The sequence below is a fragment of the Aspergillus steynii genome, assembly GCF_002849105.1.
Source record: "Aspergillus steynii IBT 23096 chromosome Unknown P170scaffold_2, whole genome shotgun sequence".
NCBI lineage: Eukaryota > Fungi > Ascomycota > Eurotiomycetes > Eurotiales > Aspergillaceae > Aspergillus > Aspergillus steynii.
In genome coordinates, this window is record NW_020194399.1 from 6,247,328 (window position 1) to 6,270,870 (window position 23,543).

At 50.8% G+C, this 23,543-nt stretch overlaps 11 protein-coding genes across 11 annotated transcripts; 4 read left to right on the forward strand and 7 right to left on the reverse strand.

Moving 5' to 3' along the window:
* Positions 1 to 588: 588 nt before the first annotated feature.
* On the forward strand, positions 589 to 1,500 carry P170DRAFT_349274 (glutathione S-transferase family protein; the record flags this gene model as incomplete). Its single annotated transcript, XM_024843729.1, has 3 exons — positions 589 to 954; positions 1,015 to 1,340; positions 1,398 to 1,500. The coding sequence occupies 3 exons, from the start codon at positions 589 to 591 to the stop codon at positions 1,498 to 1,500; spliced, it is 795 nt and encodes a 264-aa protein (XP_024708878.1).
* Positions 1,501 to 1,933: 433 nt separating this feature from the next.
* On the reverse strand, positions 1,934 to 3,629 carry P170DRAFT_445298 (putative flavin-containing amine oxidasedehydrogenase; the record flags this gene model as incomplete). Its single annotated transcript, XM_024850692.1, has 3 exons — positions 1,934 to 2,101; positions 2,152 to 3,501; positions 3,567 to 3,629. 3 exons carry the CDS (start codon positions 3,627 to 3,629, stop codon positions 1,934 to 1,936), a joined length of 1,581 nt encoding a protein of 526 aa, XP_024708879.1.
* A 392-nt stretch (positions 3,630 to 4,021) lies between these two features.
* Positions 4,022 to 5,970, reverse strand: P170DRAFT_351642 (FAD-binding domain-containing protein; the record flags this gene model as incomplete). Its single annotated transcript, XM_024843883.1, has 4 exons — positions 4,022 to 4,383; positions 4,515 to 5,087; positions 5,150 to 5,450; positions 5,512 to 5,970. 4 exons carry the CDS (start codon positions 5,968 to 5,970, stop codon positions 4,022 to 4,024), a joined length of 1,695 nt encoding a protein of 564 aa, XP_024708880.1.
* Positions 5,971 to 6,648: 678 nt separating this feature from the next.
* Positions 6,649 to 8,004, reverse strand: P170DRAFT_473437 (ADC synthase; the record flags this gene model as incomplete). The annotated part of the gene is made up of 1 exon (XM_024853038.1): positions 6,649 to 8,004. One exon carries the CDS (start codon positions 8,002 to 8,004, stop codon positions 6,649 to 6,651), a length of 1,356 nt encoding a protein of 451 aa, XP_024708881.1.
* A 1,287-nt stretch (positions 8,005 to 9,291) lies between these two features.
* Positions 9,292 to 10,592, reverse strand: P170DRAFT_435175 (uncharacterized protein). Its single transcript, XM_024848880.1, has one exon. The coding sequence runs from the start codon at positions 10,474 to 10,476 to the stop codon at positions 9,460 to 9,462; it is 1,017 nt and encodes a 338-aa protein (XP_024708882.1). The 5' UTR covers positions 10,477 to 10,592; the 3' UTR covers positions 9,292 to 9,459.
* Positions 10,593 to 10,866: 274 nt separating this feature from the next.
* On the forward strand, positions 10,867 to 12,043 carry P170DRAFT_473439 (DUF3425 domain-containing protein; the record flags this gene model as incomplete). Its single annotated transcript, XM_024853039.1, has 2 exons — positions 10,867 to 10,978; positions 11,034 to 12,043. 2 exons carry the CDS (start codon positions 10,867 to 10,869, stop codon positions 12,041 to 12,043), a joined length of 1,122 nt encoding a protein of 373 aa, XP_024708883.1.
* Positions 12,044 to 12,196: 153 nt separating this feature from the next.
* P170DRAFT_132497 (uncharacterized protein) lies at positions 12,197 to 13,169 on the reverse strand. The gene has a single exon (XM_024842418.1). The coding sequence runs from the start codon at positions 12,757 to 12,759 to the stop codon at positions 12,253 to 12,255; it is 507 nt and encodes a 168-aa protein (XP_024708884.1). The 5' UTR covers positions 12,760 to 13,169; the 3' UTR covers positions 12,197 to 12,252.
* Positions 13,170 to 14,343: 1,174 nt separating this feature from the next.
* Positions 14,344 to 15,673, forward strand: P170DRAFT_508168 (S-adenosyl-L-methionine-dependent methyltransferase; the record flags this gene model as incomplete). Its single annotated transcript, XM_024854538.1, has 4 exons — positions 14,344 to 14,487; positions 14,537 to 14,663; positions 14,722 to 14,845; positions 14,902 to 15,673. The coding sequence occupies 4 exons, from the start codon at positions 14,344 to 14,346 to the stop codon at positions 15,665 to 15,667; spliced, it is 1,161 nt and encodes a 386-aa protein (XP_024708885.1). The 3' UTR covers positions 15,668 to 15,673.
* A 130-nt stretch (positions 15,674 to 15,803) lies between these two features.
* Positions 15,804 to 17,123, reverse strand: P170DRAFT_435177 (NADH:flavin oxidoreductase/NADH oxidase). The gene has a single exon (XM_024848881.1). The coding sequence runs from the start codon at positions 17,107 to 17,109 to the stop codon at positions 15,868 to 15,870; it is 1,242 nt and encodes a 413-aa protein (XP_024708886.1). The 5' UTR covers positions 17,110 to 17,123; the 3' UTR covers positions 15,804 to 15,867.
* Positions 17,124 to 18,021: 898 nt separating this feature from the next.
* Positions 18,022 to 18,947, forward strand: P170DRAFT_424303 (uncharacterized protein; the record flags this gene model as incomplete). Its single annotated transcript, XM_024847558.1, has 3 exons — positions 18,022 to 18,309; positions 18,631 to 18,708; positions 18,843 to 18,947. The coding sequence occupies 3 exons, from the start codon at positions 18,022 to 18,024 to the stop codon at positions 18,945 to 18,947; spliced, it is 471 nt and encodes a 156-aa protein (XP_024708887.1).
* Positions 18,948 to 20,418: 1,471 nt separating this feature from the next.
* P170DRAFT_435178 (uncharacterized protein) lies at positions 20,419 to 21,061 on the reverse strand (the record flags this gene model as incomplete). The annotated part of the gene is made up of 1 exon (XM_024848882.1): positions 20,419 to 21,061. A coding segment is annotated over exon 1 (217 nt), but the record flags the coding sequence as incomplete, so codon positions are not given.
* Between the last annotated feature and the right edge of the window lie 2,482 nt (positions 21,062 to 23,543).

Below are 23,543 nucleotides of genomic sequence, written 5' to 3' on the forward strand. Positions count from 1 at the left end.
CATCATGTCTGGCAGCAAGCCACTCGGAGGATTTCCCAGGCGATTTGCTGTCGATGGATGGGTGGTTTGGACGATTTGGTTGGTTTGGTCGGTTTGGATGGTTTGACGGGTTTGCCCGATGAGTCAGCGCCCTGTCCCAAAGGGGAACCTTAGTTGGGACATGTGGGGCACCTGCCGCGGAGCCAGCCAATAGGCGGCGAGTAGCGCGTCTAGATTACCCTCTCGCCTGGACATCGTCGGTCTCTTCCCAGCAACCTTCCTCCCGTGTATAACGGAGATGTCATTAACCTCGAGGGTTCAGATGACTCGTGGCTGCGAAGGATTGCCCCGACCTCCGTGCATCCCAGCGGGTGGTTGCTGATCACCTCGACGCGTCCGTTGGTGAAGCGCACGGAGTAAACATGAAGCCGTTCGGACTCGGTGGCTGTCAACGGCCCCAAATCCTCTTCGCCTTTCATCGGGTCCCGATCGGACGCGGAGTCCCCGAAGGCCGACGAGATACAGTACATAATGTGATACCGGTGTTCTGTCTCCAGGATGAAGCGATCGCTTGATTCTTGGGTACCGTGCCACACGCTCAGACAGACCATGGAATCCTCCAAATCCCCATCCCTCACGCTCTTTCGCGGGTTTCCAGAGACCGGATGCTACACCTGGTCTCCTTTTGTCACCAAGTTGGAAGCCCGCTTGCGTTTCTCCGGGTTGCCATATTCCGTCGAGCAAGGCTCTGTGCGCCTTGCGCCTCGAGGGAAGATCCCGTACGTGGCGCTTGCGGAGAGCCACAATCCCTCGGGCGGCAGCACGCCCCAGATCATCGGCGACTCAACTCTGATCACGAAAACACTGGTACGCAGCGGGTTGGTGGCGGACCTGGATGCCGGCCTGCCGCCGACAGAGAAGCTCAATGATCTTGCGCTCAAGGCGCTGCTGGAGGACAAACTGTATTTCTACCAGGTAGAATCTCAGTGGACCATGTCGTTCTCTCGTCTCGGGCGCTGACCTTCGACTACTTAGTCCTACGAAAAATGGATTCAGAACTTCTATACCATGCGCGGCAAGATCCTGGCCGGACTGCCATGGCCCATGCAGGTCCTCGTGGGCCATCTGATTCACCGCAAAAATACCCGCACCTTGCAAGGTCAAGGTACGCTGACCCTCTCGGACGACGAGATTGCCACCTTCCGACACGAAATCTGGGAGAGTATCAATGCCGCCGTCGTGGCCGCTCGGTCACGGAGTAGCGATGGCAATGGTCCATTTTGGATCTGGGCCGGCGAGACGCCCACCGAGGCTGACGCGGTGCTGTTCGGATTCGTCACCTCCGGCCTAATATGCTATGCGTACGTTACTTGCCCCCCTAATACAGGTGCCGAACTAACGTGACCGCGCTGTTGAAGGGCCCCGGAGACTCAACAGATCATCCGAAGCTTTCCAGCCGTAGTCGACTACGCGAGGAGAATTCACGACCGGTACTTCCCCGATTATGTGTTGTGGGAATAGCACCCAGATGGGGACCAGAAAGAACTCGAGACATCCATGCACCGTGGACAAAAGACACGTCTATGAAGCTTTGCTAGAGTAGAAGTATAATTATGTCGAAATTGCTAGTGTGGACATGATCACCAGTTTTTGCACCTTTTATATCGGGACTTGCCTTGGTCATGATTGGGCGACGAGCACCACCGCTTGCTTCCCGCGACAGCGATGGAGACGGGATTGGTAATCATAAGGTAGGTAGCTCATCCGGTGCATGCGCTTCCACATCTGCAGGCATGGGGTGCATTTGTGCACTGCCTTTGCAACAGGAGAGATGTGGCTACCCCCTCTTAGATGACATGGTTATCAATCAGCCTGCAAGCTTGCTCATACGGAGCCGTTGATGCCTTATTATTATTACCTTGCTCTCAAAGAGACCTGAAATGAGACCTCAAATTTAACTGGACTCGCCATTCCCACAGGTGGCTCGCTTGTATCGAATGCCATGGCACACGAGCAAGTATTTACCGAAACAGTCCTCGGCAAAATCATCGAACGCCTCGTACGTGGCGCCCAGTCGGTACGCCGCCGCAATGCCGGAGATACAGGCGATTTCGTGCATGTTCTGTCTCTCGTCAGCTTCTATTCATGCGACCGCCACCGGGTGCGACTTACTACCATCGTCCAGCTTCCGGCGTATACCGTGTGGTTATTCCCGTTGATAAACATCATGCCCGGTACCACGCGTAGGTAATGCTGCCAGCGGTGGCCAAATTGATGCCAGTCCTTGCGCGCAATGATCTTGTCCTTCTGGATTCCCTCGCACGTCCACAGGTGCTTCTGTCGATCGTCGAGGAAGATGGTCTGATAGACGTGTCGGTCGGGTTCGGGAGCTGGGACATCGTGGCCGAAGGTTTCGCGGAACTGGTGCTGATAATGCGTGCAGTCGAACCCCATTTCGATCTTGGCCGGATCCGAAACATACGAATGGATGTAGTACATCGGCGCAAAGCCCTCCCACCCGTCGCTGCGAGTTCGCGCCTCCTTCCGGGCAAAGTCGATCTGCTTCTTTCGCGACTCGTTACTGGCGGGCGCGCAGACATCGGATGCATATCGGGTTTGAAAAATGCTGGAAAAGTACTGCGAGTCCGAGTGCGTGATGGTCAAATCATTGTAGAATTTGACACCACCTAGGACGAAATTCTCGCGCCAAGTGGCATTGCTCCCCAGCAGGGACTTGGCCTCGTCGGCAGGCACGCAAAGCACTAGCTCGTCGAATTCCTCCGCGGAGCTCGTGCTTGAGCCGGGCTGGAAGTCGGCGGGTCGCGATTGCAGGGAAACGCCGTGTTTATCGCGCCGTAGGATGTCGACGGTCGTGTTCAGGCGCAGATCGACGCCGCGCGCGGCCACGTCGGCCGCCCAGTCACGATAGAAGTCGCTTAGATTGGGGAACGTCGACATCCCGGGCTGGTTGGGCAGCAGCGTGTCCGGATCGTAATCCCAGAGTCGCATCTGCGGATCGTCGAACAATCGCTCCAGCAGCACGCTCGATACGTTAGGCGTCTGATTGCCTGTCCCTAGAAAGAGTGCCATCAGCGGCAACACCATCTTATTGGAGAAGTCGCGGCTGAACCGGAACAGCCGCAAGATCACCTTAACGGGCATCACGCCGAGGATTGGCATCAAGCGTTTGATCCATTTCAGCGCGCGACCTAGCTTCCGGATCTCGTCCGAGTAGCGATCAACCAGGGGGCTTGGGAAGACGTTGGTCCAGAAGCTATCCGTGCCTTTGCCAAAGGACACCTGCAGCTTGACCGGCTGAGGCTCGTATCCATATCGACGAAAGAAGTTGAACGTGTGTCGGAAAATAGGCGAGCCGCCCTGCACTCCGTCATTCAGCCATTCAGCGCCGTGGCGGGAGCTGTCCAACGGGATGGAGGTCGCCTGGCCCCCTGTATAGTCCGCAATGTCAAATAGCGAGATCTCAAAGCGATCGGGATGGTTCGCCAAAGTGGAGGCGCAGGACTAGGCGCTGCGTTAGTGGGCGACGTATCACGAGGACCGGAGGCCATTGAAGAGTCTATGCTTGCCATTCCTGCCGCCCCAGCACCAATGATGGCTACTTTCTTCCTGCGACCGTGTTCCTCGGGCATATTGATTTGACTCAAGAGAATTGATGCACTGGAAGCCTGGCGAGGATGGTGCGAGCCTCGACCCAGCAGAAAGAAGATCGACCGGGCACAAGCCAGGGTTGACGTCATCTCCGACGTCACAGTGGCCGCATCGGGAGAACCGATGTCGATGCAGCTCGCCAGGAAATCCTCAAGGAGACTACATGATGAGCCCTGGCCCTTTGAAGACAACGCTGGTGACACTTTCCTGTGTATTTGCATCCAGGGAATAGATCCCGGGTGCTGCTCGCTGTCCACGGGCGAGCCTCTGACTTCACGGACCACCTACATCCATTAGAACGGCTACGGTCTACCACGAAGCAACGGGAGCTTGGAATGGATTGCCCTGGTATTATTGTTTTAATGCTTACTGATTAGCGACTACCGCAAATCTCGGTCTCGCCTACCGTTAATGCGCCCGTGAGAACACAGTTCGGGTCGATCTTCTTCTTGAGCGACAAGAGAGCCTCGTAATTGCTGCCCCAGAACCGTTCCTGGTAGTCCGACTCCAGTCGATTTCCCTCGTTGTAATAGGCGTCGCGACCGAAGACTTGGTCCGCCTGGGGCATGAGAGACTGCGCTGTGGATTGTTGCACCGAGGTTGTTCCGCCGGTCGATGAGGCAAATACGGGAATGTCGAAGTAAGCTGCCGACTTACGGAAGGCCGGATTGACCGATGTCTGGAGAAAATCCATGTCAGAAGAGCCGTTATCATGATAGGGGGCTTCATGGGAAACTCACTGCGTCGGCTGCTGGCGTGTTCACCGCGCCACCTCCCACTGAGAATTCGGTCAGTCTCGTTTCATGTCTTTCATAACCGGGTTCACTTGCCTCGTTGGAATATGAAAGGCTGGGTTTGGGGTAAACCCGTAACGAACTCCGCGATAGACTGTCGGCCATCCTTCGAGCCCAACATGTCGTTCGACACGACCCGACTGATGTCCAAGATGTTGACCCCAACCGCACTACCTTCCTCCATGATGGGACCGACTACAGCTTCGAACGCCTGGCTCCAGGACTCGAACTGCAAGCCTTGCAGACTTACCGTGACGTCGTCAAGCGAATTGAGGAAGTCAAACGCGCTCGCTGACTTTTCACCCGACACGAGGGTCTCGTTTGCCTGGAATCCCTTTTGGAATACGATCGTTAGGTTTGGGTAGGTGGTCTCCCAGATCCCCGAGCTAAAGCCCGAGGCATACTCCGGATCGCGCTGCACAAATTCTGAGATGAGGTTTCGATATGCTTTCTCGTTGGCGGCCGAGACCTGACCCGCGACGACATTGACGGCCTTGAAGGCCGGATGCGCTTTCACGTAGGTGGCCGTGCTGACGGCGAAGACGCCGCCTCCGCCACGCATCGCCCAGAAAAGATCCTTGTTCTCGCACTCGTTGGCGACCGTGATTGTGCCGTCGACGGTCACAATATCGTATTGAACCACATCTGCATGGTGTTGGTCATTAGTCCGCTATGCCTGCTAGGATGACAAGACAGAAGACACCCACTATCGGCACCCATGCCAATGACGGGCTGGAAAGGCCCTGCCGCGCCTCCGCCTAGGGCAAATCCCCCGGCAATCCCAACGGTGGGACAGAAACCACCCGTGGTGACGACTCCCAGCTTGGCTGCCTCGGCGTACAGATCCTGCGCTACAACACCGGCGCCTAGGCGAAGAACGTCCTGCGACCTGGAAGAGCTGCATCCAGTAGGAACAAAGTCCGATTTGAGCTCGACCTCTTGAAACGCCTGAGTTAGGATCACAAAGGAACCGGCATCGGTGCTGCGCCCCGTATAGTCATGCCCGGTCTGAAGCACATATTAGAAATGACGCCACCCATCCGAATCATCCTTTCCTGGGGAGACTCACATTCTTCACTCGCAGCCGAAGGTTGTGTTTGGCGGCAAACTTCACGGCCTGGCTAATGTCGTCTGCACTGGTCGCTTGCACAAAGTAGGAACCGAGTGCTCCCAATTCACACGACCCATCCAGTCCTTTCTCCGGCGCGGCCGCGGGAACCGGACAGCCGGTGCCGTTGGAGGTGAACTCCATGTTGGTATACATCATGGCCGCTGGAATGGCTTCGCGGTACGTGCCATTCCCCTTGTTGGCCACGAGCTCCGCACAGGCTGCCGCGTCGAAATGGTCGGCATAGCAAACTCGGCCGTATGGAGGGGGAGCCAGCAATTTCCCGCCAATGGAGACATTGAAGCGTGAGAGCTCCTCGGTAGACGGAAAGCAGGTGGCATCGCCGGGGAGACAATACGGCGCTTTTGCCAGGGACTGGCCTGCGAGCGCGAGGGCTAGCAACGACGCGAAAGTGAACATTATACGGTCAAAACAACAGAGTGCAAACTCGAAGATCTTTTACCGAAACTGGGAAACTGGCTTTTTCTCGCCTCTTATAGTCTCATAGACTGTCAATTGGGTCACAGTTGGATTCTTCTCCACACTGCGAGATAACAGGGCGGCCCGTCTGAAGGGACTAAATTATTGGCCGTTTGGATGTTATCATGTTCATCCTCCAATGCTCTAATCCAGAGTACTTGTCAAGTCGGCCAATGTCACCCACCTTTCGCCCCTTTCTGTTCGGGTAACCACGAGTCTCAGCCGGACTGCAGACAGGATCCATTGTCATCAATAGGGCAAAAGACTACTTGCCTCGATTACCAATAATTTGCCTCGATGAGCTCGAAGTGTGTTGGTTCGTTGGCTTCTGTCCTGACATCAGGCTAGCGCTATTTAGCCTTCCAACACTGCCATTGTTTGGCCCCGATCAGGATGCTCGGTTCCTTCTCTGGCGTGCCCTCGGCATGTGGGTCTTTAATTATCCTATGCCGTACCTAATACGCACTACGCAATAGGCATGCAGATGCTGTGGAGCAACAATCTCCTTGGCCCTCTCTCGGGTCTCAACGGAGCTTGATGGAGCCAAAATCGACTGTTGGACCTGAGTACTGACTAACAAAATACGTACAGCGGAGCCTCCAGTAGCGAACATGTCTCTCATTCACCCTCCCCACAGCTGCACAGTCCCACCGGCGTAGCTTCTGTGACCACAAAAGGGGCAATACTGGCCAGCTTTTCGCGGGTTTCGGTGAGTTCTCGGTCAGGACTGGACTGCGCGATAACTCCAGCCCCAGCCTGGATCCATGCGCGATGTGGATCTTGGAATACAGTGCGCAGAACAAGCGACGCCTCGAAGGAATCGGGACCGTCTAGCATCAAGACGGCGCCGGAATACAGCTCCCGGGGACGATTCTCTAGACGCTGGATTCCTTCCAAGGCTGCCCTTTTCGGAATCCCCGAGGCGGTAATTGAGGGAAAGGTGACACCTAACGCATCCCATGGGTCCTTGTCCGCTGTCAGTGTGCCCGAGACGCGAGATCCCAAATGCTGCACGCTGCCGCGGGGGCGAACGGACATGAAGTCATCGGTCGTGACTGTGCCGGAAACACAGAGTCGATTTAGCTCCTCCATCGCTTCCTTGACAGACATAACGTGCTCCATTATTTCTTTCGGATCGTGTGTTAATTCCTGCGTTAATTTCTCGACCTCCGCCGCCGAGCCGAGCCGCGAGCGCGTTCCCGCCAGCGGTTCGGTGGCCACGATGCCTTCCCGAACGGACATCACCAGTTCCGGACTAAACCCCGTCGCCTGGAATCCACCCTGGCTCAATGAGAAACTGCGAGCAGGGTCATTGGCCTGTCGACCGCACAGAAGCGTTGCTGCCATGTCCACTCGGGTTGACAGCCTGACGGCACGTGACGGAACGACCTTGGTATATTTGCCTCCCGCAATATCTGCCTGTGCTCGCTGAACCTGACTCACGTATTCTCCTGCAGGGTCCCCCGTATCGATTGTTGATCCTGGATGCGGTTCCAGAGCGGCGTCGCCCATGATGAGGGTGGACAGCTCCTTTAATTCCGTGTCGTGGGGCCCGGTCAATGTGATTTGGTCTCGGTGAAACAGAACCTCTACACGCGGGACCAGCAGGCTTAAAAGAGGACAACTGCCCGGCTTAAATGGCATCCCTTGGGTATGTGCGGCGTAGTTGAATCCAACCTGGCCAAAGACTTTATGATCCGGTTGCGCATGCTGGGAAAGAAAGTCTCGTGCGGCCTGAGCAAGGGAGTCGCCAACCGGATGTTCTTCTCGCCGTGCCCCGGTGGTAATTGTCGCGATTTCTCCTTTGGCGTCAATCATGAACGAGGCGTGAGTTCCAAGTCCCAAACTCCACGTATCTGCTCGCTCGTACGCATAATGCTCGCATTCTTTGTATCTAGATAAGACCATGGCCACTCGCTCCAGAGTTACATTCTCCGCAAAATCGAGGTCGAAGGAGATGATATGAGATGGCATTGTTGTGATTTGCGCCTCTGGCTGTGAATATACGCTTGATTATCAAGTGGTAGCTGTCCGCATCGGCTGGAAAGTCAGAAGAGTAATATACCGAGCTTTCGCAAACAGGTGGACCGGTGCGATTAATATACTATGGGCGGGGTGCCCTATCGATATTGAGACACCGTAGAAAATTAGCGGAAGACCTCAGTATCGGTGCGTATCTAATGCGTCATTATCAAATTTGCCTTGATCAATTAGTTTCTGGCGAGACAGGCTTTAAAGTTCCGTGTCCTGCTGCATAATGAAATTCCTGCTTTAATCCACTAGCAGAGCCCGGGTCGCATGTATTCGTGACTGCACTTGTGTGGGCGTCTCAACCTGACCTGATCTATAGCCAAATCTTTCCTGGTCTCCTTTGGGTGTTTCCCGTTTTGGGTTTTATCCGCCTACACGCTAAATCCAGCCGAGCCGAAGTCAAAAAGACCCCCTTCTCAGATATTCATCCATTACTCGCCGGAAGAGATCAGGAACATTTATCCCCGGACATGGGGCAGAGGAGCTTAAACACATGTGCCTGCACTGGAATAATGCAACGGGTCTCGAAGTGATGTGCCAACTAGACATTCTCCTTGCATTAGGCATGTAACGTCCGCAGTGTTCGATATATAATCTGACATGACGTAGCTAAACTATATCACAAGCTGGGAACCGGGTTTTCCCAACCGCAGACAACGGGGGATTTTCCAGGTTCTTAGATCTGAACATGGCATGCTTGAGTCCTATTGAGCCACAATCTACTGGTTGGTACTTGAAGAAATTTTACATAAAACCAGGAAGACCTTTGGTTAGGCCCTGAATGGAACCATGAATCATGTATAACTAGTCACTAATCACTGTATTGGGCAAGCGTATGGAGTAAGTGGTTCTACTTAGTGTTTAGCTACGACTGACAAGCCCGGAGCGGGTTGCAGGTGCTCGAAATCTCACTGAAGGAATTATACTCAACTGACGAGACAAGTTACAATTCACCCGAATGTCAGCTAGTAGAAAGGACTGCATCGCCCGAACGCATGAGATCTCAATGGTTATAAATTGTGAGATTAATAATTCTGAGTCAGCATTCTTCGTTCATACTGAACACAAAACAAGAGACGAGGGTGGAATGTAATCATTTTATGTTTTTAGATGTACTGGACAAAGCTACTGCAATCCATTCTCACAAAAGTAATTGGCCTCCTTATTGCCTCACAGAGCTCAGTATGAGCATTTCTGGAACTCCAGAAAGCAAATGTAAAGGATAATGCCCGCGGTACTGCGTATGCGAGATTAACAATGACTGCAGGGTTTTATTCGATTATAGTCAGAGTCACTTTGTGCCATGCGCAGATGCTAAGTTACAAGACAAATGCTCAAGGAAACAGCTCCCATGGGCTTCAGGAGATACCAACTTCCAACCATCCCAGCTTCAAAACGTCAGACGGCATTCTCCAGTACCGAGGTCAGCTCGGACCTTCCTCCGTCAAGAATTTGCTGCCAGTTCTGTGCTTCAAGCCAGTCCGTAAAGGAAGGAGTCTGGACTTTGACGGCCAGATCCTTTGGGTAGAGGACATTGTCCAAACCTCCCATGTATCCAAACTCCGCGATATAGGGGGGCGCATCCAGCACTTCGCGAGGAATTCCTAGCTCGCGATGCATGTAGTCCGTGCTGACCTCAACTAACTCCGCCGGCCTTCCAGTTGCCCGATTCCATGCTTTCACAATGGCGTCGATTGTCAGGGAGGCGTCACATGCGAGGAGCTTGACGCCCGGGCGCTCGTTCTCCACCAGGGCGCGGACAAAGGGACCTGTGGAGTGGGAGGGATCGATAATTGGAATCTCCAAGTCCTTGGGAAGAGGTAGCAAGAACTGGTATTGGCCAGTCGAGGGATTCAGGGTTGGCATGAAGAGGGGATTGGTGGCATAGACGGCCGGGTAAATAAACGAAGCCTTGCGGGCTAAGGATGGTTGTTCTCGCTCGATGTATTCCACAATCGTCGCCTTGGAGTCCCAGTGGTATGAGTGGGGGTATTTCCCGTGCGAATGCTTCTTCATCGGGCCCAACGCTGAATAGACGAAGCGCTCCAGCGTCGGAATCTCCGCCGCAGCAATGGCAGCGTTCTGCCCATGCAGCACCTCCTCTTGAAAAGCCTCCTCGCTGGACTTCGGCTGGGCTCCCCGGACTGGGGAGCTTAGATAAAGAGCCCAGAAATCCGTGTTGACAAAAATCGCATGGGCATTGGCAAAAGCATGGCGAAGCGATTCGAGATCGGCAAGGTTGGCCTCTACCACACCGGCACCGAGCGATGCCAGTTTCCTGGCTGCCGCAGAAGACGCATTGCGCGTGACGCAGCGTACGTCCCAGTGATCTAATTTCAGAAAGGTTTTGGCCACGGAGGAGCCCTGATTGCCCGTAGCCCCGACGACCACCAGCAACTTGCGCGAGGTAGACATGGCAGTATGAACGGTAGCAAATAAGCGGGCTTCGGATATATCACGGTTGCAGGGAGCGCTTGAAGGAACCAAGCAACCAGGAAGCGAATTTGAACCATGAGAAAGTGATTGGAAACATTGACAAGTCTGGTCCCAGAGAGGCTTTATAAAGGGGTTGCGGCCACATCTTCGACGCATCCTCGACCGACCGGATGCCGGATTTCTCAGGTGTCATTGGCAGACGGCCGTAAACCGGTGCTGAGTCAGCGGGGCTTACTCGCCAAGCCCGCCCGTGATTGGCTGGCCGAAGGTAAGCCACGTGCCAAGGCAGCAAGGCCCTCCAGACGAACGCCGAATGCGTCCGCCAGACGAGTTCCGAATGCACCAGCCATCGCTCCTCCATCCTCCAGCATGTGGAGTCCACCGGAAGCGACCGCACAGAGGGAACGTATCCCCAGCCGACGTAAGCGCGTGGTGACGGAGGCGCGCAAGGAGCAGAACCGGATGGCGCAGCGGGCTTACCGTATGTGATTCGATGGGCATGAATCCCACTGCCTGCAGCTGACTCGATGTGCAAGGTCGCCGACAGAGAGAGGAACGACTGAAGAATGCGCAGCCACCGAGAACACAGCGATATCCCACGCTGCGGCCACTCCCACCGCTACAAAACCCCCCTTCGCACGGTCCTATTCCCCGAGGCTCCACCAATTTGAGCGACCCAATTGCCGGTCTTGCGGCCGACCTGGATTGGAACAGCGATCCCGGCATGCCCGACCGAATCGACAATGTCGCGCGGGCTGTGTCAAACATGCCAGGCGTTTCTGGCCCCGATGTGGAGTCGAGTGATGGCCTATTGAATGTGGCGACGGATCCCTTTTGTACATTCGAGTTGGGTGTTCCGGGGGATAGCCAGAATAGCGACCCCAACCGGCAGGACCTGTTCTCTGGGGAGCCATTGCTTATCGAGGGGATAGCGGAATCGGATGTGGAACTGAACCAGGCAGCATTGCCTGCCCCCGAGGATGGGGTAACACGACCGGCGCTCGCAGATCTCTATCTCAATCGTCTTCAATTGCCCAAGACGTCGCTCCTTCAAGCCTTTGCCTTCAACGCACGCTGCTTAGGCATCGGCCCCGAGGAATTCGCCAGCTACTCCTGCCTATCCTTCTGCTCCCCCTTCTACCGTCCCGTCACGATGACCGATGATCCACAAGGTTTGCTGGCGGCGGTCTCGCGGCCTGCTATCCCGCCTCATCTGCAGCCCACGTTGCCGCAGGTGCTGTTTCCCCACCATCCGATCCTCGACCTTCTGCCGCTGCCCGGGCTGCGAGCTCGCGCCATCATGCTGGCGGCCACGGCGCCCTTCTTGCTGGATGCCTTCGACTTCAAAAAGGACGTCGTCGATGGGGGCCTCATCTGCTGGGCTGCCCGGCGGGGAGGAAATGACCAACCATGGGATAAACGCAGCTGGGAGGCCGCCCCGTGGTTTCTTCGAAAGTGGCGGTTACTGGTTGACGGACCGCAGAGTGACCTGTGGCAGCAAAGCGCCTGGTGGCAAGGCATGAGAGGCGAAGTGCCGGTATGGTGAAGATCCCTGCTGGTCCCAATGTCGGTGTGTAACCTCTTTCACTGAGGAAAGCATTTCTGGGTAGTGCCGGCGGCCTACTAGGATCAATCCCATTTTGCCTGTCACAAGCTGAACACCCAAGGTCTCACCCCGTACACCGAGTTAATTTCTCGTATCCCGTGTGCGCGTTGTCAATGCGCCCAAGGATGCTATACAGGATTGTGTGGAAGCTACCTCCCTGGTGAAATACCCCTCGCACAAGTGTGACAGGGGTTCTCTAGTTCCAAACAATGAACTGAGCACCAAAAACCAAGGGAACAAACAAGTTCCCTTGCACAAATGTATAGGCCTTGCCCGACGACATTATTGACCAATCCCTGGCGATGGGAACTTAGCGACCTCTCAACAATGGAGCCCCTGAGACGTGCCCCACTTTGGTCACTCAGTAGCCGAGATGACGGTCTGTCCTTGTGGCATAGCAGATTAGCAATCAAGGGGGGCGCTTCACCCAGCGTGAAGACGAAAGGTGGGTGGCCAAAAAAAGAAAAGAAGAAAAAGGCAATAAAGGAAAATACGAATACGGGTAAAGAAGACAAAGGGTAAACTGGCATTGTCACAACAAGGTTGTGTTGAAAAAAGGATCTAGGTGTAGGGTCCATTCTGAGATGTAGTGTGTTCGGGGGCGTGGAGAGTTTAGTACTGAAAGCCGTGCACTTTACTTGCCGGCGATTAAGCATAAGACATGATTATTTGTCCCAGGCGGATTCTGAACACTGCTTCGGGCTGGGACATACTTTGTCGGCGCTAGGATGCATGTAGTCGTCACGGGCCTCTCGGTCAGTCGAATGTCTTACGCGCCAAATCATCTGCCTTTCTGGGACATGGGCTGACGAGCGAGTTCGTGGTTGTACAAACCAGTTACTGTTTGTAGAGCAGTTCTGCGACAGAATTTGAGCTCCTTTCCGGACTCAACCATGCCTCTAACTTGTATCAACACACCCTCATCAAGGTTGACCCGGGGTCTGCTATAACACACATGAAACATCCCCCCCTGCATATTATCCAGAACGAGAGTATACTTCTCGAGGGGATTTGAGTATGTGGCATGGCAGCCAATCCAGACCCAGGCCTCGAGTCGTCGCCAAACGGCATTCCGATTCATTGTAACTGGTGGTTGGGACAGTGTGAGAGGGTTGACAGCCCATAAAGGCAGAGTAAATTCGCTGCATACAGTAGAGTATGTTCACGGATGTACAGTTACTATCTGGTGGCAATGACCCTTTTTGGAGAGTGCATTATATATCTCACAGGGCATGCAGGGGTATACGGAGGAAGCCGATAGCTGATGGAATTCTACTGTACTGCTGGAGGAAGGATCCGTGATCTTGGGGTGACCATGCTGAAAGTCCCGGTACAGCACACAGTCGCAAGCTCCGTGATGATTATACTATGGCTTACTCCGGAAGTATGACTTGTAGATCATTAAGAATCTTGCGTCGAAGAGGGTGCCGGGGGGCCCCTGCTTACATTTACGCAGTTGCTGACGTCTTCATTTCAAGCAGAAAATGGGCAACATTGGAGGGTCACCCGATGATGTCCATCCGCGATCTGAGAGTTAATTAAGTATCGATCTGCAAGGTTCTCTGTCCACGTTGTCAGAATTATGACGGTGAAGTGCCGCACAGCCCCCGTACTATGATTCTGGTCCTCAGCTTGAAGTCTGCGCTACTGGGGCGAATCACATTCTGAATTACACGGTCCGGCTGATTTGACACGGAAATTGAGACCTCCCAGTCCGAGCTTATGGACACGAAGACCCACGAAAATCAAAAGTCGGAACCCAGGATGTGAGAAGGCTTCAAGCACCATCCATGCCCATTCCCTGAGCCAATCCACCCTCTTTGGGGTCCGACTAAACAGGCAGGTCGTACGGCAATACGGCCTTGTGCAACGGATGTCTCGCCAGAGCATGCCGTACAGTGCGCCTGGAGCTATCGTGGATTGGAGGACGGAAGATGGGTCATGGTGGGACAGGTGTATTGCCTTAGACAGCTATAGCCTGTTGAGAAAAGGACGCTTTTGAGAGCGGCCTGCTTGAATGAATCCTACCTTGTATGAACCTGGGTGTGCTAATGACTCCGAAAGTGAACACGGGACGAGATTGCCGGGAGCTTTGTCCTCCATTGGGCTATCAAGAAAGGTGGTTTGACAAGGGATAAATAGACCGTGGTCCGCTCTCAGCGCAAGGTCCTCAAATCCAGAAATACCCCCCTCCCCCAATTCCTGGCATTGTTCCTGGTTTTGATTCTAGTGCCACAACAATGGAGTCAATCGTCCGGCAGATCAAAGAGCTCTACGCTGAATCAGACCCCGAGGGTCGCGAAAGAATACACCGTGACATCCGCAGACTGCAAGGGTCCTTGTATTCAGAAATGGAATTTATGATTGATTTGGCCGCCAATGGCGTGAGTCACGTCACATCCTGCGCACGACATCTAGCTGATGCAAGGGCAGCCGGTCAAGTACTCGATGACCAAGATTGGGGTCGACCTCCATATCTTCGAGGCACTCCACGAGGGCGACGAGCCTCTCACGGGGTCGAAGCTGGCAGAACGAACAGCTGCGGCCCCGGAACTTATAAGTAAGCCCGCGAGGAAGTGATGCAGGATCGAAAACCGGCAGATGCTAAAACAGAGCAGGGCGGATTCTCCGTACACAGGCAGCACTGGGCCTGATTGACCAAGTTGGCGCAGATTCATTCCAATCCAATCGGCTAACAGGATTTCTCGCCAATTCTGCCCTGACCTCGCTGCTGCTGTTCCAGTAAGTCGGGCATTCCACAGTAAGCCGGCTCCGAGTAGAAGGCTTACGGTTTTTAGACAGCCAGTCTTCGGACCTGCTTATCAAGCACTTCCGGACTTTCTACGAGCCCGAAACTATCAGCAGGTCGTGTCCGAGGACGATACGGCATTCCAAGTGGGGCATCGCACGAATCTGACCTTTCCGGAGTTTTTGAAGCAGCATCCCGAGCATCTACATAATCTGCACAAAAGCATGCAGCTGTCCTACGGGAACCAATGGATTGATCGATTCCCCGTGGAAAAGGAGCTCAGCCAGTTTGTTACTGACAGCAACGAGCGGCCGGTACTCGTCGACATAGGCGGCGCACATGGACAGCAGGCCAGGGTGTTCAGGCAAAGATTTCCCAGCGTACCGGGTCGCATCATTGTGCAAGATAGAGCGGAGGTTATTGAAAATGTCGCCGACATTGATGGAGTTGAGTTCATGGTGCACGACTTCCTTCAGCCTCAGCCTATCCGCGGCGCCAAGTTCTACTATCTTCGCTTCGTGCTGCACGACTGGCCCGACGAGATGTGCGTCAAGATCCTGCAAAGCATTATTCCTGCCATGGCCCCAGAGTCCCGCATAATCTTAGATGAATTGATTCCCTCAGACCTTGGGATGTCGCATTGGGCTGCCGTCATGGATACTGCTATGCTTGCCACGTCTGGAGGCTCAGAGCGCAGTAGAGGGGATTGGGTGGTGTTGCTTGATCGCGCCGGATTGCAGATGCTTGATCTACTGGAATACGATCCGCAGAATCTGTCAGTGATCGTGGCCGTGCCTAAGGAACAGAAGGAGTGATTTTAGTTGCTGGTAGGAGTGCTGTTACTTCCTTTATACAGCGACCTGGGGATCGTCACAATAAGACTGGTGGCAGGGAGGATGATATTTCACGAAGGCAAAATGTGCCTAGATATGAGCGCACAGAATGAGTGGAGTGCCCTGACACAATGTGCGAATTGAGCTAGTGGAGATAGTCCTATAATGTAGCCATGAGAAGTCTATAATGAGCTCTGCTTTGTCTTCTTCCCACGGCCTTCGAAGCTCCAGTCAATCTGGTGAGGCATCCGCACCTTCACGCCTAATTCAGTGGCAAATGCGCGCACCAGACCCGGGTTCTGCTGGAACCAGCGTCCTGCCTGGACGACATCAACGCCCGATTGTACCACCTCCTCGGCCAAAGAACCTGTCTTGATGCCACCGACCGCCGATACCAGGAGCTTGTCCCCCACGGCTTTCTTGATTTCCTGGGCGAAATGCGCCTGATAGGCCGGACCGGACCGGATGGCGATGGCTGATTTGGCGTGGACACCCCCGGAGCTGACGTCTACCAGGTCAACGCCGTGGTCTGCCAGGAGAGGCGCCAGCCGCAGCGACTGGGCAAGAGTCCAACTGTCGGGGAATTCCAGTCTCAAATCATCGTCAAACTCGAACCAATCAGTCGCGCTAATGCGGACCAGTAGAGGCATAGATGTCGGGATCGTAGCCCGAACGACATCGCACACCTCTAATAGTAGCCTAGCCCTGTTCTCAAAGCTGCCTCCATACTGATCCGTTCGTCGATTGCTGACGGGGCTCAGAAATTGATGCAGTAAATATCCGTGGGCGGCGTGAATTTCAATGGCGTCGAAGTTGGACTTGAGTGCCCGCTGTGCAGCCCGGACGTAGTCACTCTTCAACAACTCAATGTCTTGCAAGGACAGAGCTGTGGGCACCGGATTGACGCCATCTTCCTGGGGAATTGCCGACGGGGCGACAAGCTCGTCCGGCCAGCCCCCGACTTCCTTCAGCGCCATGGCGTTGCCGCTCAACCAAGGGGCCACAGCGCTCGCTTTCCGACCGGCGTGGGCCAGCTGAATGGCGATCTTCTGGCCCTGCCCGTGGGCAAATTCCGTGATGCGTTTCAGCGGCTCGATATGGCCGTCCTCGTATAGACCCAGGTCTTGCGGCGTGATGCGGCCGACATTCTGCACGGCGGTCGCCTCCATGATTGCCAGGCCTGGCCCACGCTGGATTATTCCGCCCAGATGCGTCAAATGCCAATCATTCGCATAACCGTTCTGCGAAGAGTACTGACAGAGTGGAGCTAGAAACAGGCGGTTTGGGAACGTCACGCCGCGGATGGTTATTGGGCTGAACAGCTTGGTCGATCCCTCGATTTGCGTACCAGCCGGGGGATCCTGAGCTGGCGTGTAGTAGGAAATGCCTTTGGCGGCAACAATATCGATCGTTGGCTGGACCATGTTCAAGAGTCGACTGATGGGAGACAGATCAGAGATTCGAACAGCGCAATTGCAGGATCAATAAATAGTACATTCAAACCGAGAGCATTATTAATGCGATTGAGAATTAATAATGGCAGCAAGATCGACAGGGAATCCCGCCATCGCTTGCAGAAATGATTGGTCCATGCCCTTGACGCCATTGTCCTACTATGCCCTTCTGACTAGTCTGATTCGCCGGTTGAATCCTGCCGTGGTGGGACTGTATGGCTCATTGGTAGGTAACTACTCCTTCGGCCAGTAAAGCCCCCCTGAACTTCTCGTCACACCTCCCCAATGTGGTCCAGGCATAGCGTTCCTTCTCAAACTGTCTATCAGAATGGCGTGGGGTTGGCATTCGAGTTGCTACCCTAATGTGGACATCTACCCTGTTGTGGGTAAACAGAGGAAGTACTAATAGGTCGAGGGAGCAACGAGTGTCCCTTCGTGATGTGGCATCATGACCCACCATCAGCTGTTAGTAGGTAACAAACCTCACCGACATCGAGACGGTCAAAAGCTGAAATATTGCACGGCAGTCCAAAGGACGTCTTACGGAGACAAGACTTTTAGTATGCTATCTAAAATCATGATTTTGTCCATCCCTGTCCCGCCGGATGTTGCCCCTATCTGGCAAACATGGTCAAATCTCCCATTGTTGAGGTCTGGATACACCCACGTACTGGTGAAATGTCGCGTGCAAATCGCCATGAGAAGTTGGATAGTTCCGCTACTTGGCTGGAATAGTTGCAAGTATATAATACGGCATAACTACTCCATTTGGGCTTTCTCGTTTCACTGATTCCAAGCAACATCATTCTTATCCACCTGCCGCTTTATCTCGCATAACTACCAAGCCAAAGAGTTGGTAACCATATTCGTGGAATAAAAGCCATGACAGAGCAAAGAGAAAGAATATGGGACGTATCACACCTCCCTAAGTGGTGGGTATGGTACGTCTTCATTGCCCTTCCTGATGCTGCAAAGTCTTTCGAAGATGAGATGAGACAAGCCCTCGAGATCCTTGATCCTAAGAAGCCCAAGGGGGATGGGCACAGTCATAACGTGTATGATGATTTGAAATCGGTGCCTAATGACAGAACTGGTCCATACGGTCTGGTTGTGACAGTCTATATTCGCCCGGGAAGCTGTACCCCTGCAGACCGCAAGGGCCGCAATAAAGTAAGGGAAGAAGTCATTAAGACCTTGGAGGAAGCTCTGAAAGACCCACGTCACCGGCGTGCTGCAAATATAAACCATAATTACCTTTTCGCGGATTGAAACTTGTACAAATGGTCCAACCAAAACTAGGTGGACGCTGGAATTCTACCCTCGAAAGAACAGGGAAACAAAAGGAAAAGGAAATGAGTGAATGAATGAATGAATGAATGAACCAAACAAACAGGAAAAAAACAGCAAAATAAATGGAGAAAGACCATTTATTTACCAATGAAACTGTGACAATGAAACTGTGACAATGTGCTATTGATAAACTTTCTATAGAGCGCCAAGTTAATGAGAACAAAACTGTTACCAAATATGCCTAGCACTGAACCAGATTTCGGTATTTCAGCCAATACAGTAAGTCCTTGTCGAATATGTAGCAGAAGAGAGCATACGTCAATTAAATGTATATCATGACTCAACTATTCGGGAAACGCTATCATGAATAACCAACAACCATGGAGCCTGACTGTAAGCAACCAATCAACTAGTGTATAAGACGGTCCTCGGCAATTCTAAGCTTGGCATTGGAAAGGCTGTTGTCAGACTTCTTTGAGACCCAGATCCAGTCCCGTATTCTCAAACGTCCCTACTAGATTCTATCTCTACGTATACGGTCTTCGCTTCATCGTTTAACCCCTTTAAAGACTTCCGAGGAGTACAAAAATTGGAACTTAATCTGGACCACAAACATTGTAAATGAGTGACAGGCGTAGATATAAGCATTCTGTAATGCAACGTAACCATATGCACATTGGTCAGGTTTGATCAGGAGATAAATACATCGGAATATAATCAGCGCAACTGAGGCGAAAACAAAGTAAAGACGGATCCACCAGTCAGTCGACTGCCGGAATGAAATTCGTTTTGGGCGAATATGATTGATGTAGTAAAGAATAGCCCAGAAGCAAGTAGTTGGAAAAGAAGACCGCCGATAAGTATCCTTTCGCCCGTTTCCCTCCTTGTTATACTTCTACCCCAATGCTGGGTTAGGAAAGCCAGGGCGTCAGCCAAGACGAAGACTTTATTTAGCAACTCTTTGTGGTGCGACGAGGGATAGTTCTGTTTTGCCTACGAGGAGAACTATGCTGCCACACATCATGTAGATCGCGGCGGCGTATACGGAGGGGGGTAGGAGAATGCACATGTATTGAACGACGTAAGGTCCTAGCTCCCCTGGCACCCCTGGTGAAATACAGCGAGAGATATGCCCAGCCGTCATTACTAGGAAGGCAACACCTGTTAGCTTCAACTCCAAGCGTTCATGGCGAAATTTCCCTACTTATCCACTTACTGGTAACCCCAGTCAGAAAAGCACCGAAGAGAAATAGTCGGGAAAGCCATGTCTGATAGCAATAGCAACTGTAAACTTAAGGGACACCCTTAAGTTAAAAAATTGTGACACAACTTCCTCGATCTAGAGAGAGGGGCCGGGAATTGTCTTTCTATTATCTTTTGCAGTGAAGGCCAGGGTTTTGATGCTTACTGATAGTATTTCCAGTTATTAACGTGAAACTCTTAAGATCTTAACATAGGGGCCGAGGAGTATCTTCCCCAGGATAGAATGATAGTGTAATTACGCAAATTAAGTAAGAGGCCTAAAGTATTTCATTTATCCGCGCTTACATGGTTCTGATGAAAAATTTATAAAAGCAAGCACTGATTGCTAGAACAAGCGCAGTATAAATCATGTTGTTTTTATATCGGCAACAGGAGCTGGTAAGAATATGGTCTATGGCCCTATAGCCGGTTAGGTCTTTGGAAGATATTAATAAGGAAGCCCTTATCCCTAGGCCGGGGCGAGGAAGAAGAAACGAATCTACGTGTACAAAGTCCGGTTTGAAATTCACCGACAGGAGAGGATCCCTAGTTGGTCAGTTCGAACCGAATTCTTCCTTGCCTTGGTGTTTTAGCGGTGGACTGTACTAGTATAACCTCTGCGTTTTGCGGTTAGGCTTGGTCATATACCCCCTCTTCCTTGGAATAATCTAGCGGTCGCATATAGTATACTACGTCATCTAATCCCCTTGCGTTACAATCATTTAGTTGCCACATGTACTGATATATCTCCTGCGTTTTGCGGTAAGTTCATGTTATCTACCACCTTGGCACGCATTGAACATGCATAGATGGCGCAATGTATGCACGACACACAGCTCAGATTCACTTGAACTATTTCATGTGTCCTTTATCCAAGGCATCCCAAACAAGTCTCACTAAGGCACTAGAGTAGGTCGAACTTACCGCCCCTCTTGCGATGCCTATAAGGTTTTATTGGTTCAAGAAGGCTCGTCTGGGGAAAGTGACTTATTTGATTTCCACACACTCACCCAGTGGGGTGGAGCTTGAGCCATGCGTTTTCATGTCATTTGGTGACCGGCCATACTAATCATGTCGGCATTGATACCCGGAGAATTCATCTCGGTGCCTTGAGCTATGGCGAGGGCTGCTGTAAGACAAATTGCCTGACTTTGTGCCATTGCTCGGCGCAGTATGACCTGCTGTTGCTGTGCAGGAATCAGTGGCCGGACGCACGCCGATACCCAACACGACCAGGTAGACCGGGAGCACAGTACTGTCATTCAGATGGATAGTGCCGGCCTTGCTGGCATTGGTGTCGGAGGCGTCAGCCTATCCCACAAGCGGTGGACAATTGAGCCCTAACCTACTGGGCTAATGGTAACCTATGTCCATTGGTGTCACCGGCGCTTACCGCAGCGCGGGAACACGGAGCAACCGGACCGCCAGAGGTCCGCAGGGTTACCAAGGCCATAAAAACCGGTTTTCTGATTATGACTCATACCTATCCCACAAGGGGTGGACGTGTAAGGGGTAGGCGGTGGATGGACCACCTGACCGATGACTCCTCCCTGTTGCAGTTCAGGTAGTGGAGCGATCAATTAGTCAAATCATCACCTCGCTCGAAATCATACAATTTAACACATCATAAAATGATATCATAAATTAACAATCTTTTCATCGATTTAACCCCTAAAAAAATAATATAAATAGCCTTAAAAATCACTTTAATTAAAAGATAAAAAACACACATAAAATAAACAAAATAATTATCAAAAATAACACACAAAATTGTCACTCTTTTATAGCCAATAAAATTATTTATTGTAAATTAAAATATTTTATTAAATTAATTATTTCTATAGCAAAATATAATCTTCCCAAATTTTTATTATAATTATAAGCCTGGTTACACCCAAGAATTAAATAATTTTATTATTATTTTTATTAAACCTATCTAAATTCCACCTTAAAACAATTTTATAGCAGTTTAACAGAAATGTAACCCAATTTATCAAAATATTAAATAAAGGACTATATTAGATAGCCACATAAATACTAAAAAGTATCAGAAAAGGAAGTAAAATTAACTTATATTAAATAAAAATATTCTCCAAAATAATATAAATAATTGTCATGGTGTTGCCTTTGGGCGCATTCAAAAGCTAAACCACTGCACTAAACAAAAGACTAGTATACAAAGCCAAAGGCTTTATACTGCGCTCGCATATATAAACCCCAGGTACGGGAAGAATAGGTACAGGAGAAACTGGTAGGAATAGAATAGAACAGAATATAGCTACACAGTACCAGATTATACTATAACAGTACGCCCCCCTTTTATTATATTAGTCCCTTAATACAGTAGGCGGTGGGCCAGGCAGGCAGGCAGGTAGATATATATATATTAGCCCCCATGTGTGGAAACGTGTTAGCCATCGTGAATAAAATCCTAACTTGACCCGGGACAGGTTTAAACGCGTAACTATATAAATAGGCTTTATATAATATCATGGTGTTGCCTTTAGGCGCATTTAAAAGCTAAATTATTATACTAAACAAAAGACTAGTATATAAAGCTAAAGACTTTGCACTGCGCTTGCATATATAAACCCCAGGTGCGGGAAGAACAGGTACGGGAGAAACTGGCAGGAACAGAACAGAACAGAACACAGCTGCACAGTGCCAGGTTGCACCGTGACATAGACTAGATTATAATTAATAAATATTATATAATATTAAATAAGCAGCAGAACTTCCGGCCAGAACTATAATAATTAAAATAATTAAATTATATTTATATATAGATAATATTATTAATAGCCATATTACTGCTCTAGCTAGAGCCTGTACTATAATAGTATATAAAATATATATATAAGTTAGTATATTTATTCCAGGACCGCACCAGCCAGCCTAATATTATATATTAGATATAACAGCCTGTAATTCCCGCGCAAACAGGTTCTGGCTGGATAACTAATATAATAGTTTTAATATTTTTTACAGTGTAGATCTAATAGGCCTAAAATAAGAAAATAATTATATATAAGTTTATAATTAGCTAGATAATTGCTGTGGCCCGAGTACTAATATATAAAGTATTTTATAATATATAGATTAATAAGGGCTTTATCCTACCCCACCGGGCCAAATGGGACGCACCCCCGTCCCATCGGTGCGGGTCCGCAGGCGGGCGCGCTGATTGGCCGGCCCAAACCCTACCCTAATGTACATCCCATATATCTTCGCGGGTGTATCCTATTTAGATCCCCTGGCCCGGTCGGGCTCAAACTTAGTAGATAAATAAATAAGTTATAGATCTCCTATTTGATTAAATCTCAGCTATTACGGTTGTAGGGGGGTTAGGCTATAACATAGTAAAGTCAGTCAGTTTGTCTTATTTAGATTTTAATGGGGTACAAGATTCTAATTCTGACCGGGAGAGGTTAGGTCGGCCTTTCTGGTTGGTTCGCACGAGCGAGAGAAGGATTAAAATATATATATATATTTTTATTAATCTTTCTTTTTACCCCTACTGATCTGTTTATATTTTATTTATTTATTTACCTATTTTACCTAGATTCTTTTTTTTATACTTTTACCTGTTAACTAACCCTTTTCTTCTCTTTAATTATTAATTAATATTATATTAAAATTATAAATAACTCTCTTAATCTTAACTATATCTATACTAGGGCTGCTACTATAGTACAGTGATATATACACCTACTATTAACTAATCTTTAACTATCTTATAAAAAAAAAAAAAAAAAAAAGAGTAATAAATAAAAGATATTATTTATGAAATCTAGTTTTAGTAAATAAGTTATAATAAGCCGCGTAGAATCCTAAACTAACCCGCGTAAAATTATAGCTGTTATAATAAAAAG